The 18,521-nt window shown below is 43.9% G+C and overlaps 1 protein-coding gene across 5 annotated transcripts in view; it reads right to left on the bottom strand.

Annotated features, from left to right (window-relative positions):
* PIP (proline iminopeptidase) overlaps positions 1-16,307 on the bottom strand; it is a 113,825-nt gene extending 97,518 nt beyond the window's left edge. For all 5 annotated transcript variants that reach the window (XM_087397462.1, XM_087397461.1, XM_087397460.1 and 2 more), the window contains exons 1-6: positions 16,117-16,307; positions 5,954-6,156; positions 5,555-5,653; positions 5,348-5,458; positions 5,196-5,258; positions 4,971-5,064 (exon numbers count right to left, since the gene is read on the bottom strand). In XM_087397462.1, coding sequence (XP_087253588.1) covers positions 4,971-5,064; positions 5,196-5,258; positions 5,348-5,458; positions 5,555-5,653; positions 5,954-6,156; positions 16,117-16,231 — 685 coding nt within the window. In that variant the 5' untranslated portion in view covers positions 16,232-16,307. The remainder of the gene's footprint in view (positions 1-4,970; positions 5,065-5,195; positions 5,259-5,347; positions 5,459-5,554; positions 5,654-5,953; positions 6,157-16,116) is intronic.
* Between the last annotated feature and the right edge of the window lie 2,214 nt (positions 16,308-18,521).

Here is an 18,521-nt window from a genome sequence, read left to right as displayed (position 1 = left end):
ATAGTCAGTGGGGTACACATGGGAGGCAACATACCGGGATGAGACCCAAGAAATGGAAAACAAATAAGTGTGGACCACAGATTACTGACTTTTCCATCCCACCACCACCACCTCCAGGAGCAGACCACACCTCTACATGTCGTAGTATATCCACACCACTACCTATATCACACCCTACGACACCATATCATGACATACAATTTGATCACAAATTGAAACCTAAATACTTTGCACCTCTCTCTAGAGACATTGACCGCGTACCGCTATTAGAAGATTGAGCCGCCCTAATCACACGCTCTCTCCATGAAGCCATTCTACACACTTTCTCGCACACCACTCGATCCACACGTCCTCCACCCCTCGGCTCGGTACCCTACAATAGCTGGTACGATGACAAGTGTAAGGCTCTATGCCGACAACTCTGACTTGAAACTAAACATCACCTTCCGAGTGAGGTAGAAACCGTACGCGAATACTGCCGTATGGTTTGCCGGAAGAAGCAAGCTTGCATTCATTGGAACGATGAGAAATATATAAACATTTTGTTTAGTAACAACTCTAAAGACCTCTGGCAGAGATTCCTTCAGCAGGCAAGCCTCGTCCCCTCTCACGAACACCAAAACAAGGCACTCCTATGCACACACGTTGTATGATGCCCCTAAACCAGCCAACACCCAATCTCTCACAATGTACCACACCCCACATCAGCAGAGGTTCCTTGAGCAAGCGAGCTCATGTTGTATGATGCTCCTAACTTGCCAACACCCGATCTCACATGTACCACACCCCACTTCATCCACACGTTTCACAACTAGTGGTGTCAAACGCGCAGCCATGAACTAGGGCTGAGCGAAAGTTTATGAGGGCCATACGTACTGAAATATGGAAAAGATACCTTGGCCCAAATCTTAGCAAAGCTCTCAACGATGTTGTGGACCCTTAACATCATCACCCCCATTCACAAGGTAGGAGATTCCATGAGCTTGGTAAACTACAGGACCATTATGATTGGACATGTCATGTCCAAGATCTATGCATCAATACTTGACACAAAGGTTAGCCTAGTTGTAGAGCTTCGGGGATTTATAGCCATGGGATAGGTAAGCTTCCTTATAGATCACAGGACCACGGATGATATACGTACTCTCAAGGCAGTCATCGAGGAGGCCAAGGCATGTAGACAAAGGGTCCGTTGTTGCTTTGTGGATTTTTGCAACAGCAATTGGGATACAATCAGGAGATGACCTGACAGTCATGGCACTATATAAGAGTCTTAGGGAGGGTTCGAACAGTGGCCTCTACAAAGACGAGCTTAAGACCTTTATTAGGACCTTAAGAAGGGTTGGTTGCTCTCTAGCCGGATCCTTGCTCCAGATTCTCCTCTACATAGATGACGTGGTCTAATTCTCTTCCTCAACGGAGAGCCTCTGGCAACCCTCAGATGCACTTCATACCTTTTGTGAGACACGTGACTTGAAGGTCAACCTGGGTTTATGATCTTCAACACGTCCTGCGCAGCCATGCATAGAAAGAAAGAAAGTTTATTAAAGTCTTCGAAAGACCGATGGGTCTATGAGACTATGAGAATCCTGATACAAACAAACTGAGGGTGGAGCTACTAAACGAGCATCCACACCAATGCAGAATGCAAAAAGCTAGTGCTAAGTACTTCATAGTCATGTCAGAGTGATCGACTACACATCAGTATCATCATCATCATCATCAGGTCATCAAGGTGGATGAAACAACCGAAGCATGAAGTCGGCAATAGAGTGTTGTCGACTACTTGTGGGTGTGGCCCTATGTCGTCTCCTAGTCATAGCTCTACGCGTAACAAGGGCTACAGTAACCCCTGTCGGTCGAGTCCCGACTCTAAACAGAGAGGGGATATCCCCAAGTGTAATGTGTGTGCCAACCCTTTGTCTGAGCTGTCGTGTCACTAGCTCTGGATCCCGATCATGTCGGGGCCTCGTAGTATGGGGGTCCACATGGTTGGAAGAACTTCGTGATCGAGCTTTGAGAAGAGTCTACCAAGGAGGAGGTCTGCTCCTGTCTCCGTGATCGAAGTAGACGCTTGCGGTGCCTAACTGCCTCATGGATGAGAGCCGCCAAGCATCTCTGGTCTGGATAGGAGAGAAATCAAGACAACGCCCCAAAACTGTCTCTGAAGAGATAGTAGAAGCGTCCTCAGATCTCATAGTATACTGGGCACCTAAAAATGAAATGCTCCTTCAACTCGACCTCCTGTATGTCACATAATGTACATATGCACCTCTCCTGAGGTAGACCCTCTGCCCTGCCACTCTCAATACGCAGTCTAGAGACCCGAAACTGCCCAATAGAGATCCTCAGTGAGTGGGGTAAGTGGATCTGCGTATATCCTAGTGGATCAATGAAACCTTCCTCTATGATATGTAAACAATGATCCCTGTAGAAGCTGAGCTTCACTGGAAGCTCACTCGGTCCCAACCAAGTCCGGAATGTGTGTAGCTGTAAAGGATCCTCGTGGATGACTTGGTTGACCTCGTGTGACAGGAGAGGAGAAAACGGCCCATCAATGCTATATTGGAAGGGAGGAAGTCTATTCATGTGTAGCCCCAGCCGCTCAAACCATCTCTCTATGCATGCATATCAGCATCTCTGGTCGCTTGCTACTGATAGTGCCATTAGAAAAGGACAATGCTAGCCATGGTAATCTGCCGCGCCCAGAAGTGCAATCCCCATACCCCCTGACCCGATATAGGTAGGTGAAAACCTGAAATACTGCATCCAATTATAGTGGGGATGACCCAAACTCAGCCTGAATGATCTGGTGAGGGACGGACGGCTAACCGTGGGTCATCCGCGATAGCATGAGAACCTATAGCCATTCCACATGAGCCCACTCTATATCTAACCGATCTGGACCCCAACAAGAGCTGACGTACATCCCCGCTGGACGGACCAAGGAGTCACACAGCAATCCCTTGGTCCGCGGATCTTGAAAGTGTGAGCAAAAGCATTGCCTCTCTAACCTCGCCAATGAAGCGTATCCCCTGCTCAAGCGGGTTTGCATCGCATGTCTCATAGTGAAGATAGATCCAAAGAAGACAACCCCAAGATATGTATATGACGAAACAATCTCAACAGGCAACCTATCAAACGTGAACTACATAACGGCTCGAGATGTATTCAAGATCGTGACCTTGGTTTTATCAAGGTTGACCTTCAAATCCTGGGACTCAAAAGAGGACTGTAGTGCATCAAGGTGTCTCTAGAGGCCCTCTGCTGATGAAGAAAAAAGTGCCGCATCATCTGCATATAGCAATATCTAGATCAGTGTGCCAGCAAGAGAGCATCCATCCCCCTAGTGTCTGCATAACTTTCTCAAGCCCCAAGAGAGCATCCATCCCCCCCTAGTGTCTACATAACTGTCTCAAGCTCCTCAATGTAGAGGCCAAACAGGGTGGGTGATAAAGGGCATCCTTGTTTGACCCCAATAGTGCTTATGATCTCATCTGTCCACCCAGACCCTGCCTAGACTCTGCCTGAGACTCTCATAAAGTGCCATGACGGCCCAAATGATCTCTTGGTCATACCCCAAATCCTGTAGGCGCCAAAGGAGGCGGGCTCTGGGAACCGTATCAAAGGCTTTGCAGAAATCCACAAAGCAACAATATACCCTCTACTTCTGTGCCCTCGCCTCCTCGATGGTACACCTAATTGTGAGAATGTGATCCATGGTCCCATGATCGCGTCGAAATCCAGCCAGTCCAACTGCTCTAAGTCCCTGGCACTCTACGAAATGAAAGACCTCATAATCAAGCACTGATGCATAATCTTGGACATGACATGCCCGATCATGATGGTCGTGTAGTTCTCCGGGCTCATGTGATTGCTTACCTTGTGGATGGGTAAGATAGTGTTAACAGTCCATGTGCGTGGAAACCCCAAACAAACAGCTTCATTAAAGAGCTTTGCTAAGATCGAGGCTAGGAGATTAATCCCATATGTAATTTCACCTTGGATGGGTTGCCGATGGAGGTGGTTGCATCCTATACATACTTGGGGGTCATCTTACAGGTCCAACTGAGCAAAGGGTATGCTGTATTGGTCAAACTTAAGCGGCCTTCCAAGACCAACCTAGACTAAAACCCTTCTCTTCGATTCTTTGGTCCAGCCAATACATATGTATGGCAGTCCTTGTTGGGGACCAGACCTATCAAAGACAAATTGGGCTTCACATAGGAGGCTTTAGTGCCTCCTTCACAAGCCTCCAATGCCAAAGTTCCAACTGGAAATCTTGCCAAGCATAGCATTGAATGTCATGGCATGACATCAGCACACAGTAGGGCCAGTCAAATGCATAAGATATGTTCAATTAGTATTCATGCATTTATTCATAGAGTATTCATTTCACTCACAAGTAAACACTCTTGGAGAACTGATAATGCATCCATGATCCGATAACACAGCAGCAAATTAAGTATGCATGCTAGCAAACAATGTTGTTTGACTTCTAGTTGGCATATGTGAAGTGCAAAATAAACCTTGGTAAATTCTCATTATTCATGAATAGTGTACTATGAAAAAGGCAATATTCATGAATATACCTAGATGAATCCAAAAACAATCCCAAACTCATCCTCTAAAAACCCAACATAGTGCAGTTTCAATCTCACGATAGTCACTCATAAGATTGAAAACCATAAACTCCATCACGCATAGCAAGGACTAGCTACTATGACATCCCCACACACGTCATCAGCGCCCAACAGTGGGTGTAGACCGTAGCATAAAAATATGCTCACACACATACAAATCCACACACCCACACATACTTGAGCATCCATTTATACAAAGTCTTCGTACTGAGTTTCTGTCGGCACTCCGGAGGTGAAGGGCAATATTCATGTATAGTCTACTACTACGAAAAAGACAACAAAGTGACAAACAGAACCATAAATTGTATACGACAATTGAATACTTACCATCAGGATAGATTGCAGCAGCTCCACCTTCATAGAACCAATCAATCTCTTTTTTCCTAATTAGGAAAATGCCCCGCAAGATTACTCCACTTACCTGAGTGCAGAATGATTGAGGCCAACACACACATCTTTCTTTTGAAACAGTGGGAGCTAGAACCAAAAAGCTTTAGAAAAAGACCTCAACTGCTACTAAAAAATACAAAAGAACGAAGAATGATGATTTACATGCTCTGGATATGATTGTGTGTATGTCAAAGCCAGTGTGCTTCCCCAAGATCCTCCAAATACCTATAATAGAGATTGACTTGCAAATCAACACCAGATTCAAATGACAGACCACATTCTAATTGACAGACATGAAGAGTGCAGGGGAACACCTGCCATTCCTCAATGCCCAAGTGCTTTCGTAGTTTCTCAACATCATCCACTAGATCCCAAGTTGTATTCTCCTCCAAACATGCATGTGGTATGCTCTTCCCTGCTCCACGCTGGAATTAGGACACAATGTCAGAAAGAGAAGTTATGATTCAATTCTATGAGTTCCTACCACCACTTAAAGGCATACAAAATGATAGAGGTGGGACCTGATCAAACAGTACTATGCGATAAAATGTTGGGTCAAAAAACCTCCTGTTACTGCTGCTCGTCCCGGCTCCAGGCCCCCCATGAAGGAAAACTATTGGCTGTCTCAGCACGCAAGCAAAACATGTCTCAATGCAGATGCGGTAACATTGGAAATCAAACCCACAAAAATGTTCTATAGAAAAGGATATATGTGTCTACACGCAAATCAAATCAAACTTCATGGCCTTAAGAATGCAGTTAAAAACTAAACTAAACATTTGTTCACTGTCTGAAGTATGTGTTGCATATAGACAGCTAGTTACATTGGCGAATTGTTAAAACTAATAAATAAAGAAAGCATATAAAAAACAATTACTTCCATATCTTTACGACCAGAAACAAATAGGCCCGTAACTTACATAACCATCAGGATTTCCACTTTGCTCCCAGTATACTGTATGTATTTCTGAAACTTTCAGATTACCAGTGCTGTAAGGCTCAATAGGTGGATAAAGTTCCCTCCTTAATGAGCCTTCCTTGATTTTGTCGGGATCAATGTAAAAAAGATTATCATATTGCAGCTTTGGATCCATCTTCACACAAATCGATCCTGAGTGTCCACCTGAATCAAACCATCGAGTCTGAGATACTTAGGATTCATGTATATTGCAACTTCTCAAACTCCCTCCTCTCTTGCTCAACTCACACCTCAGTCACACCCGCAAACACATTCTAGATCCAACTTCCCATGTGATGTTTTTATCTCAAACTTGAGTGCCTCTTTCCTAAATAGATAATGGATAAATTTCTTTCCAAGTGGCATCATTCCTAGATCCAATTTCCCATACCATGTTTCCTCTCTTGAACTTTAAAAGAATTCTCCTCAAGGAAACCGCTCACATTTGGCACAAAAGATCACAAGGCATTTTACCATGCACCAGATAGATCACACCATCTCTGCCTTATTCTTACCAGGCGATGAGAATTATTTCCGAATGGCATGGTGCCTTTTCACAAACAAATAACCACAATGGGGATGCAGATGTTTTCCAAATGGCATCATGCCTCTCCACAAATGAACAATCACAATGGGGATGCAAATAAAGCACTGAGTTGCTAGGGTTTCCGTTAAAACAATAAAGAGCTGAGTCGCTAGGGTTTTTGTTAAGAAAATACGGCCAATAATACGAGTCTCTGAATTCAAACGTCATGATTCTAAGTGATGACCGATTTTGCCCCTATATGTCACACGCATCATTACTATTTATAATACTCCTATTTACCTATAATTGACACATGCACCATTAGTACATAGGATGTAGCATGGGCATGCTACCTATCTGCTTGTTCAGCAAATATGAAAGAGGTCTTTGACATATAGGACACATGTAGGCTCCATTTCTGAACTCAAAGCAAGATTGGGAACTGGCAGGGTTATGAGGAATCTGTTTGATCAAAACACAGCTCTCACACTCACGATCACACTGCAACTGTCAAAGCTCAGTTCCAACAACAGAGCCACGACATTTCTGGATGCCCAATCATGCCAGCAGGGATGTCAGTTCAGAAGACATTGACAGGACCCAACTGCCACGTTAGCAGCACTGGAAGGTGCCAACTCATAAGGATGCTTGGGAAGGACATGTGTAAGGCTGCCCTTGCAAATCATCCAGCTAGAACAGCTTACTCGCCTCATTCTAGGGGCTAATCAGTCAGTCTTAAGGAGCCTAGATACACCAAACTAGAAGGCCCAGTTGACGACTCATCTAGGGCCTTCTTCATATCATTTCATCCCTTTGAGTTACAGAGAGGGTGTTAAAGTTGCGTGCATCTCATCATGCCTTCTGGCGCAGATTTGTGCCCATCCCGAGCTGTTGGCAAGTGAAAGAGAGTCATACCTTGGACTTCCACAATGGTAGTTTATTCCCTCAAGCCTGCTCACTTTTGTGACCTGTAAGGGACAGAAATATCCTACAGTCTGCACACATCTTTGGGATAAAAGAAAAGAGAAGAGAGGAGCTGGCCCTGAGAGACTGGCTGAACGAAGTGTTACATGACCTCCTTGGGCTAACCTTAAGGGGTTCTTAGTATCCACGGATTTATTTGCACATAGAAAATCAAGTCCCTGTGACGTACCCCCTCTTGAGACAACAAAGTGTCGAGTTTGCTGCTGAAAATTACAGCAAATAAACAACAATGAAATAGGTATGAATAGCCAATACAAGAATGTGCATCATCTATAATATACGACCAGCAATGATCATATGGTCTAGGAGAGCGCACGAGTCCATCCATAAATCAATGCATCATCTGTGTGGATTGACTAGTACACTCATCATAGAGGTCCCATGGCAGAAGTACTGTCTGCAATCAGTACCTAAGGTGAGACCTGCAATGTCACAAAGCGACCTCTAGTTACGTGAGCCTGTCTTTCCAAAGCGAGTGGAGGTGCTACCCCCCTCTTGAGCATCAGGCAATGCTCCATACCTTTGCTCTACTAAGCCTGAATGAAACTCAACCGTAGTCGGCTCGAGCTGAAACGCTTCCAAGTAGAGCTGCAATAACGCAGGTGAATCTGCCAGTTCACCTTCCTCCATCCACTTCGCATCCAATCCTGAATAATTCCTTAATTTTACTAGATACGACGGGAAACTCTACCTCTGACCTTTCTTTCCTTATGTGCCAAAATCTGCTCTGGAATCAAGAGCTCATCCTGCTCTTCCACTTCAGGTTGTTCCTCCTTAGGTATCTCTTCACGCACATCCCCATGGAAAGGTTTCAGCAAACTCACATAAAAGGCATTGTGAATTGTCCAGTGTTGAGGTAGCTGCAGCCTTAAGCTAAATCATTAATCTTCTGCAAGACTTGAAAGGGCCCATAGTACCTCATATTCAATTTGTTGTGCGGCCTTTCTTTACCTTTCTTATTCTAAAGTCTTGCTTTCTAAAAACGCAGCAAAGCCCAATCACCTTCTTTGAAAAGGAGCTCCTGGCGGTGACGATCGGCTGCTCGCTTATGCTTCTCCTGGCTTTGTTGGATGGCTTCTTTAACTTTCTTATAAGCTGCATCCAAACTTTCCACATATCGATCTGCTTCAAAGATCTTTTCCTTCGTGTGCAAAATGGGAGGTACCTTTCTTCCACCTTCCACAATTTAAATATTATGCATGAATATCTTTGCCATCTGATCCCCTGTAATCTTCTTCCTGACTGAAATGAAGTGGGCTTACTTGCTAAATATGCATATGATTGTCCAAATCCCATCATGTCCAGTTGGAGTCCGAGAAAGATCAAACACAAAATCCATGCAATGCTCTGCCAAGGCCTATCTGGGATAGGTAGTGGATGTAGCAATCCAAGTACCATTTTCCTGTCATATTTCACTTTCTGACAATTGATGCATGCTTTCACATATGCCTCAACATCTTTCCTCAAAGTTGGTCAATAAAAGAAATACTCTTATGTACGGACGGCAGGCCTGCGTAGTACGAGATCTGTACGTTTGTACGAACGGCAGATTTCGGGGCTGTACGGTAGAACTAGTACGAAATGCGTGTGTACGTGAGTTCTGACAGGTGTACAGAAAGCAACGACGCTGATTGTACAGATGGCGGTGCGGCGCTGGCTGTACAGAATCCGTGCGTTGTACGGAATGCTTGCGAGAGCTGCGAGGATTGCACGGGTGTACGGGACCTGACACGCAGGTGCCGATGTACGGATGGCGGCAGATCTTGTACGGACGAGCAAGAGCGGGACTCGAAGATGGAGCTTGCGGGCTGGAGGCAAGAGGTCGGGTAGGAAGGACTTGCTTTGATACCAAATGTGAGACAAAGGGGAGCAATGAGCAAGAACGGTTTACTCCTCTTCCCAAGAGTAAGCATTGTGAGATGAAAGTCTGGAAAGTACAAGGGAGTCGATTCAAATAATAGTACTACTAACTATTGAGAATCCACCTTGGTGTCGACTGTAGGAACTGATCTTGAATCTCCTTGACCTTTGTTATATAACTTGACATTGATCTTCATCACTAAGCTGTAGAGAGAGAAGCTAGGATTGACAATTGACTACACGGGTAAGACTTTGGGTCTCATACAAGTCTCAAAGGATCGCCCACTATGCGACAAAGTACGCCAAAAGAAAATAACTGATACGAGCCTCAGTGGGCTGAAGCAAAGGGCACACTAGGGCCTTGCTGAGTGCTATGCTAAGCTAAAGAGCTCAAGAACTCAAACAGAACTCAAATCTCAAATGAAACTGAAAGCTGAAACTCAAAAGCCAAAACCCGGTACAGTAGTGGCTCTCCAGTGGGCTGCAAAGATATCCCGGATTTGCGTCCGTCGAGCTCTCTCTCATTGTGGCGGAGACCGTGGTCTTCGCGATCTCTGTATCCGGTAAGCTATGTCAAGAGTGACGCCTCATCTCTGGTGGCCTCCTCTGAGGAGAGCTGAGATCGGACTTCAAACGTGGGTGCTCTAGTCACTCGGTGTCGAGTGTAGCCTCTACATCCCTTTCTCGGCAGCGACGCGTCGTCTCTCTCCACTAATCCACACAGCTCTCATATCAGCTAGCTCCTCCTCCTCCTCCACCCACTATGTCCTAGAGCTAACTCAAATGCATAGAAGTCTCTGACACATTGATGTGCTCGGTCTACCTCAGCATCCTACGGCGCAGTCACCTCCTCCTACTTTCTAATATGTCGCCTCTCAATCAGATAAAACCCAAGGCAGACCTAGTCATGGAGCTGGATCAATCATGAGAGTGGACCAAAGCCATGCCCCTCCTAAAAGAGGCAATGGTATCGTCCCCAGATCTCATAGTAGGCTAGGCAAACACATAGAAATGCTTCTCTGTCTCGACCTCCCCCAAAGTGCATAAGTTGCAAATCCATTGCGGCTCTCCCTACCTCAATCCTCTGATGGGATGAGGCCCGCATCTGTCCAATGGCAATCCTCAGCGCATGTGAAAGAGGTACTGGGTCTAACGATCAGTTCATCCTCAAATACTCTCAACAGATGATAGTGATAGAATTAAGGAGCACCTGATTAAACCCCCCCCCCCGAAGGCCGAGGCGTATGGAGCTGGAGGAGATCTAGCCATATGATATGGTTAATCTCATCTCATGGGATCAGCTCGGGCGGTGCATCCATGCTGGACTAAAAGGGGGGAAGCGAGTCCATCTGAATACCGTGACTGACAAACCATGTGGACATACCATCAACCCCTCTCTCTCATAGTCGTCTCGATGACTCTAATGCCAGCCTCAGTAGTCTCCAATGGGGTAAGGTCCAAACTTTGCGGAGGAATGTCATTGTCTGGAAGATGGCATCAACTTGCAAAGGTGTCATGGCGAACTCTGCCTGTACGATCTGATGGGGGAGGGCTTACTCCGAATCATCCTAGATCCTATAATCACCTATAGCGACTCAAATCTCCTCCACTCTGTCGCCGCGAGATCACTCCCCCAGAAGGCTACTGTATACATGGTAATCGGCCTCACTAGGGTGTCGAAAAGCCAGTTCTTTGTCTGCAGGTCTTGAAAGTGCACCTAAAAGCACTCTCTCTCTCTCTTCGGGGGTCAAAGCTCCCTGTCTTACAGCTGGTTCAACACAGACTTTGTGGACACATGTCCACAAGACCTTTTGGTGGCTGTCGATATTTTCTTACATTTACAGACAACTATAGCCAGAAAATGGGGGTATAGTTCCTAAAGGAGAAGTAAATTGCCTTTGGGAAGTTCAAAGAGTGGCTAGTAGAGGTGTAGCTTGAGCAGGCAGCGATTAAAGACTCCTCGTACTAACAGAGGTGGATAATATGTTGGTAAGTATTTCTTAGCATTCTGCAAGCAGAGGGGGATTAAGAGACAGATAGCAGGTCACAATTGCACTCACTCCTCAACAAAGGACTGGCGGAGCACAAGAATAAAGTCACTATGAACATGGCAAGAAGCATGATAGAGGCAAAGAATCTGACAAGGATGTACTGGGCTGAAACCATTCAAACTGCAGTCCACATCACCAACAAGACCAAGTCAAGAGCACTTAATAGAGTTATGCCGAAGAAAGATTATTCAATTAAAAAACCTTTTGTTGAGCATTTTCGTGTTTTTGGCTCTAAACCCCATGTTCATATCCCAAACCACCAAAAGAGAAAGAAGCTGGACTCAAAGTCAAGAGAATGTATCTTCGTCCGGTACAGCAAGGATACCAAAATTACAAGCTGTATTATCCAGTTACGAAGAAGGTTGTGGTGAGCAAAGATCTTGATATTTGAGAGCCGAAGTCGAATGACAAAGGCAAGGGTGTCCAAGCACCACTCTCTCCACATATAGAGGGGGACTCACAAGATGATGATGTTCAAGTTCTTTCAATTCCACCTCCCTAGAAGACTTTGCCCAAATAGTATATCTAGACGATGCATGAATCCAAAGTGATAGACATTCCCAAATCCAGTGATCATGGTATGAGGTGTTCTCAATGCATCTAAGATCAAGTCCACGCACATGTTGAATACACAGCTTTGGTATCACATGATGTGGAGCCTTACACGTTTGAGGACACAGCTGAGCATGTGGAATGGATGGCAGCCATGGAGTCAAAAATTGATTCCATTCAGAGAAATTAGACTTGGGACCTTGTTGCATGACTATTGAAGAGGAAGGTCATAGATACCAAGTGGATCTTTAAGGCCAAGTATAAGTCAAATGGCACTTCGGACAAATACAAGGCCAGGTTGGTGGCAAAAGGATATGCCAAGCTAAGGGGTTCGACTATGATGAGACTTTTGCTCCTACAACTCGCATGACAACCATTTGGACCGTGTTGTCTCTATGATATACAGCCACATATTTTGCAGTCTTTCTCACCCCTACAGATGCCCCATTACACTCCTCATTTGGGGGCTAATAGGTGGGGCATTGACCTTATTTAAAAAACATTCCCTCTCAATGACACCATTGTGGTCCAATACCACTCTATTGAAGGACCGCTCCATCAGCTCCCTTGCAAAAGCTTTCGGGAACAAGTTGAGGATTGGTCCATGAACCCACACCTCCAACATCTCCAGGTATTGCTTCACATCCTATACAAACAACCCGGGTGCAGTCTAGAACACTGGTACAATGATTGTCCAAGTCATGAACACTCCAGAGTTTTTAAAATATGAAAGGCACCAACAAATCCATCCAATCATCCCCCAAGAAAAAAAACCCTTTAAGGTACCTCGGATCCTAGGTCTGATCCAAACGGGCATGATACCCTTCACCATGAGATCCTTGTGGCTACTCCGCATTGATCTCCATTGGTATCCCACGTCTCCACCATAAAGGCTTTGATAGGACCTGTTGGAAATGTAGGGCATCTCATGAGTGAGGGCTTTTATGTGAGTGTGCCCCCCCTGGAAAGGAGTATTATTGTCTCTATATTTGGGGCCTATTTCTAGGGCTGTATTTGGGGCTATTTATCTAGGGCTTGAGGCCAGCTAACCAGGCCACCAAGCTGACCTACGGGGCAATCAGCTGACCAACGTCAGGTCAGCCGACTTGACCCAGGCTGGGGGGTCAACAGACCTGATCTCGATGGATCGGCTACTTGGCAGCCTATTTATAGGGCCTTTCCTCCCAATTGGAGGTGTTCCATTCCACACACACTCGCACATTGTTTCTGCACGGTTTCCATCCTATAACAAGAGCTTCTTGCCTCAAATTTGAGTCACACTCTTTCTCTCTATCTTGATGTCTCGTTTTTTATGCTTCCGCATGTGCAACGTTTGACAGGATCATCATTTGGTCTGTTCAACATCACGCAATCGGGTTTGCTTCGAGAAGCCTCATAATCACCACCAAGGATTAGCAACTCCAACTTGTCGAAGTCTTTGTCACTAATCTCAAGGGTAATCTTGCAATAGGCATCGAAAGCCTCCACAATAAGAAATCCCCTTCTATTGTATGGAAGGCTTTCACCCTCCTTGCTCTAGCCAATTGAGAATTCCTATACAAACAATCACTCCAAAGCAATCTACTAAAATCTCCAATGAAGTATATTGAGGATACATACCCTGGAAACTCAATCTGGTGTTGGTACCTCCTAAAGTTTCCTCTTCTCCCATGCATTTACGTAGACCCCGTGTTCATGCTCCCCCTAGTGAATTCTAACCCAACAAGCTCCATATCTGAGTGAGCTCCTCCAACACCTCCATCCTCCACAAAGTCTAACTCTATGATGCACTGTTCGATGTCTCTCATAAACACCGTCGCACTTGGGTTTGCAAAACTCTATCTCAATGGGACATCACTATGTCCTATCTGGACATCTAACTGTGCATATTTAACTTAGTTTCCAAATTTTAACAAACGGCCCTCCGAATTTCACTAGCCACTTTTGAAATTTCAAAGTAAAGGTGATCATGTTCACACTTGCCCTTCAGGGTAAGTGTGAACAGGCTACCACATTATATTTTCCTTTCAAAATTTTAACTAGATATCAAACTCTTACTGTAATTCAGCCATTTTGGCCTTCTAATCTTTTAACTCAGGCTGCATTTCATACTCTATAATGGGACGGTGCAACTAGCTCCCTCAAGGAAAGGTATTTCTTGAACAAATGAATGGGAGCTGAGTCAAGCCGTACTAGGCAAAGACATGCATGGCTACTACTCCCTAGTCCAACATAGAGGTGGTTCGATGGACATATCAGCGTAGTGGGGTTATTAATGACAAATTTAATTTGGCAAATTATGGAATCAATGTGGGGTTCATAGAGTCCAAGATTGCACTTATGCGGCACTTATTGGTGGTGCAAAAATCTAAACTACGTGTTGCAGCATGCAAGCTAAACAAAGAAGGCCCCATGCATCAACGTTTACTATTTGCATTCGTATTGTTGAATATCTTGCAGTTGTTACCATTTGAGAAACCGCACCTTCATCTTGCACTACAAAGGCTTGAGTAGTTAACTCATCAATACTTGGTGCTCTTCAATACTTGTTAAAGATTCACCAAGAAGTAATCATTGCATAGACAATGCGGAGTGTGGTCCACATTTTGCTTGAAGTATTACTCTAGGATCTCTCACTCTATCACCTTGTATCCTTCTAACTCTTCCCATTAATACCAAGACAAAGACCAAAGGCCACTCCTTCCACCCTTTGAGCTGGATTCTATGGGAGCCGTACCTCATCTCTTGTTCCTCTTAGAGTTGGAAGCATTCATTATTTACGAGAGTTGAGTTAATAATCCATGAGTATATTTATCTTTTCCATACGTCTATATAGACCCAAGTTTACCAGTATATGAGTCTTTTAACCTAATATGAGAAGTAAAATATCCACGCTTCCCACAACAACAATGTGGTCTTTTTTTGGAATTTTATACTCATGATTTCATTTGGTTTTATTTTTTCTGTTTAGGTTTCGAGCTAAATTTAATTGCGTGCTACTTCCTTCAATCTATTATCATCCGATTACTACGTTTCCTATTCTATCTTTTGATTTCCTTAATCATGAGATGACAAGCCTGAAAGGATTCTGCTGAGAAAGTTGTCCTACGAATTATATAAATTATTGAGGAGAAGCTCAATTACATCATTTAAGGCATCTTCTCGACATGCATAGTCAACTAGTCGCATAGGTCTTTGACCATGTTCAAATTCTCATTCACAAGGAGCAGTGCCATTTTCAGAATATCCATTGGAGTAAAAGGGTAACGCATCATATGAGTCGCAAATCAAACTCCTAAGATCCCAACATGTGAAGGACGTCGGTAATAGGCAAATCCAAAAAATCGTAACAAAATTGAAAGTTATCGAATTCAAGGGGAATGAAAGAAAACAATAACAAAAACTACTTCGCATTGAAATGCCTCGAGGCTTTTAGTTCTTAATGCATGCAGTCCTCATTATCATGATTTGAACTCGGAGGATTTGTCACAGCACAAGTGAGAACCACACACATCTTCGCACATTCTTGCCTTTTGAAATGAATGCATAAATCTTAATAGAACCACCCAAGAGAATTCAGACCCTAGTAGCAAGACTCGAAATCCCGTGCACTCTTACTCTACACAGAACCCAATCTGCTAACGATCGCCTGTGGAAAAGTTGCAAATAGCCAAATGCTAGAAAGAGCCGCTCTAGCAAAATAAACGCCCTTGCAGGAGCCCCAACGTGTGAGTTATTCGAGGACTCCACAACGTGTGAGTTATTCGAGATCCTACATAGTCATTGGCCAGCTAAGTCACAGACGTGAAGGAAATCGCTCCCCCAATGTTTCACGACAAGTAATGCGAACCATTAATACGGATTACATGTTACTTAACGTGCAAAAGCAGCGATGCTGAGACGTCGCTAGATGGTATCTTGTTTAACTCCTTATTCGGCAAAAATGATTTCAAATAGCCAGCTCAAATCAAAGCGAGCCCTGAAAAATTTCAGCTGTAGCTTTGGATACATGGGGAAACAAAATTCATTATCTCTATCTGTGCTGCAGAGTTCGGAATTGTTGTGGTAAGCACAAAACCGAAGCAAAAGGTTCCTAGAGCAAGGGAGGGAAGCAGAAAAAGCTGTGAGATGGAAAAGGGGAGGAAAGCCAACCTGATGGAGGGGACAGATTTGAGAGGCGAAAGGCAAGCGACGTGCGGGAAAGCTTGGAGTTGAGGAGGTTGAGGTTGAAAGGGGAGACGTTAGGCCTCCACAAGCCAAGAGCCATTTCCCAAACTCAATTTCACTCGAAGTCCTAGCCTTTACTTTTTAAGATTCCCCCCCCTACATTGAAAACCGGAGAGAAGAGGGGTGAAACGGGTTTGCAAATGAAACTCAAAATAAAAATTTTGGCCTTCTAGGATAAGGTTCACATGTTTAGATTGTTATCAAATGAAGGCCAGCTCCATTGAAAAGCCTTCAAAAAACAAGATGAAGGATCTTCATTGGGCCTGCCCATATAGGGTATTGCTTTTTTGTGTTTTTCCCTTTTGTCACTTTGGTATCTCATGATGCTATCGTTGTGTAAAGCAAAGAGTGGTCTGACCAGTAAACGTAGTTTGTACCGTGATTTGTATGATGTGTGTTATGGTTGGTCCATATTTGGTCAATTGTCTATCCGTATATTATTGTCGGTGTCGTAATTAGTTGTTCCATGCCATAGGTTGTCATAACATCTTGCAGTTCCTCTTTTTTTTTAATTCAATACTGTAGTCAATGTTGAAGTCTCTTGCAATATATATTTTTATTGCAGAGGGTGTCGTGTCCAAAAAAATTTTGATTATTGATGTCATGGTCTGCATTTTGGTTTTTGGCACTTTGTATATGTTTATAATAATTGTATGCTAGTTCTCTTTTGTTTGGAAATGTGTAAGTAGGCCTTTGCAACCATCATTATAAAAGCCTTGGTGTTGCAATAATGTGTGTTGTATTTTGTAGTATGTAGTAATCCCTTGTCCTTTAGTCATCGAGATGCTGCGAAATTCGGGTAGCTCAGTTTGTTTTTTTTCATTGTTATGTGTCTCTTGTAAGCACAACATGCAAGCATTAAGGATGTTTCTTGACGATAGCAAATCTAATTTGTGTCCCTTCGGTGATCTCATGCTTAGACTTTGTATTGTTATCTCGCTGTTTGTTTCTTCTCCGAAGTCAATTTGTTTGCATATCCATTGTTTTTCTATTCTCGGTCTCTTCACAGTTCTTGCAGCACTTGCTGGTCTACTTTGATGTTTTTCCTTTCTAGTTTTGAGAGGAAGTAAAGGTTCTCTTGGTTACGGATAGAGCCATGTACACGAGGCCATACATTTTTATTCGCGAAGGATCAAATGCGAGGGACTGCATGGTGATACCTTTCGAATGGTGTATTGTCCTCCCAGCTGTAGCTTCCAGCTGCAGCCTGGATCGGGAATTGTGTTTGTGCAATTGTGTTTAAATGGTTGTTGCCCACCTGGAATTCATGAATTATATGGAGAATTGGTGTCCATGTTTTAGGTGTGCTGTCAGTATATAGCTCACATTTTCGTATCGTGTTTTCAGCCCAATGTTATGGTCATTGAATTGCACCCACACAACAAATGGTTTTCTTGTTATTTCTCACCCTTTGAATATCCCATTAGCACCATTCACTATGCCATCGTTGATGTCAAGATTTCTCGAGCACACTTCGACAATCATATCTATTTTGAGTTGTAATTGTGCATGCAGGCTAGAAGTTTTTCGCAGATCTTTTGGTGCTTGTAATGTTTTGTTGCATGTTTTTTGTTTGGTGTCTTTTGCTGTAAGAACATGTGGTTCTCCGGGCATGCTATTAAAGATGGCGATGTTCTTTCGCCGCATTTGTAAAAAATAAATGTGGTGTATCGTTTTTATTTGGTATGTCCTTAAGGTGCTTTAGATTTAGTTCATTGATATCCATATCCATTTCTTCACCTATTCGTATTCTATTGAGGATATCCAAGAAGCATCTATTCGATTGGCGCATTGGTTCCATCGATTCGAAGTATTGTATTTGTGATCTCCATAAAGATCCAAGCATTGAAGTTGTGGTGGATTGTGTAGTGAAAATCCATGAGTCCTTAACTAGGCTTACCTGGCAAAGGTCGCCACATATATAACATCGACTCCGCCAAATGGCTCTTGGTGGTTTTCTTTGATTTTTCGCCTCCGTATGTCTGCTGCTACAAGGAAAGTGTTGATGCCCACCAATGACATTTCATCAATTAGAATCATGCACACATCCTGGTATTGTTTGGCGAGGATCTATTGTTTTTCTACCCAAAGCCCAATGTATGAGCTTGTCAGTAAAGGTAGGTGCAAAGCCACATGCAATGTGCTTCCTCCAATAGTTCTTGCTGCCTTTCCAGTGTATGCCAGCAACAATATATTCGGGAGATTGACGTTCGTTGTGCTTTTGTGTGTGTCGTAATGTCGAAGGGCCTCCGCTACTAGTGTTGCAACAAATGTTCTCCCTACCCCTGCATTCCCATACAAGAATAAGAAAATTTGTTTGGTTGGTTCCA

This window comes from Dipteris shenzhenensis, chromosome 26 (assembly GCF_047967505.1).
Source record: "Dipteris shenzhenensis isolate YYH24624 ecotype China chromosome 26, Dip_SZ_1.0, whole genome shotgun sequence".
NCBI classification, from domain to species: Eukaryota; Viridiplantae; Streptophyta; class Polypodiopsida; order Gleicheniales; family Dipteridaceae; genus Dipteris; species Dipteris shenzhenensis.
This window is presented reverse-complemented; position numbering and strand designations above follow the sequence as displayed.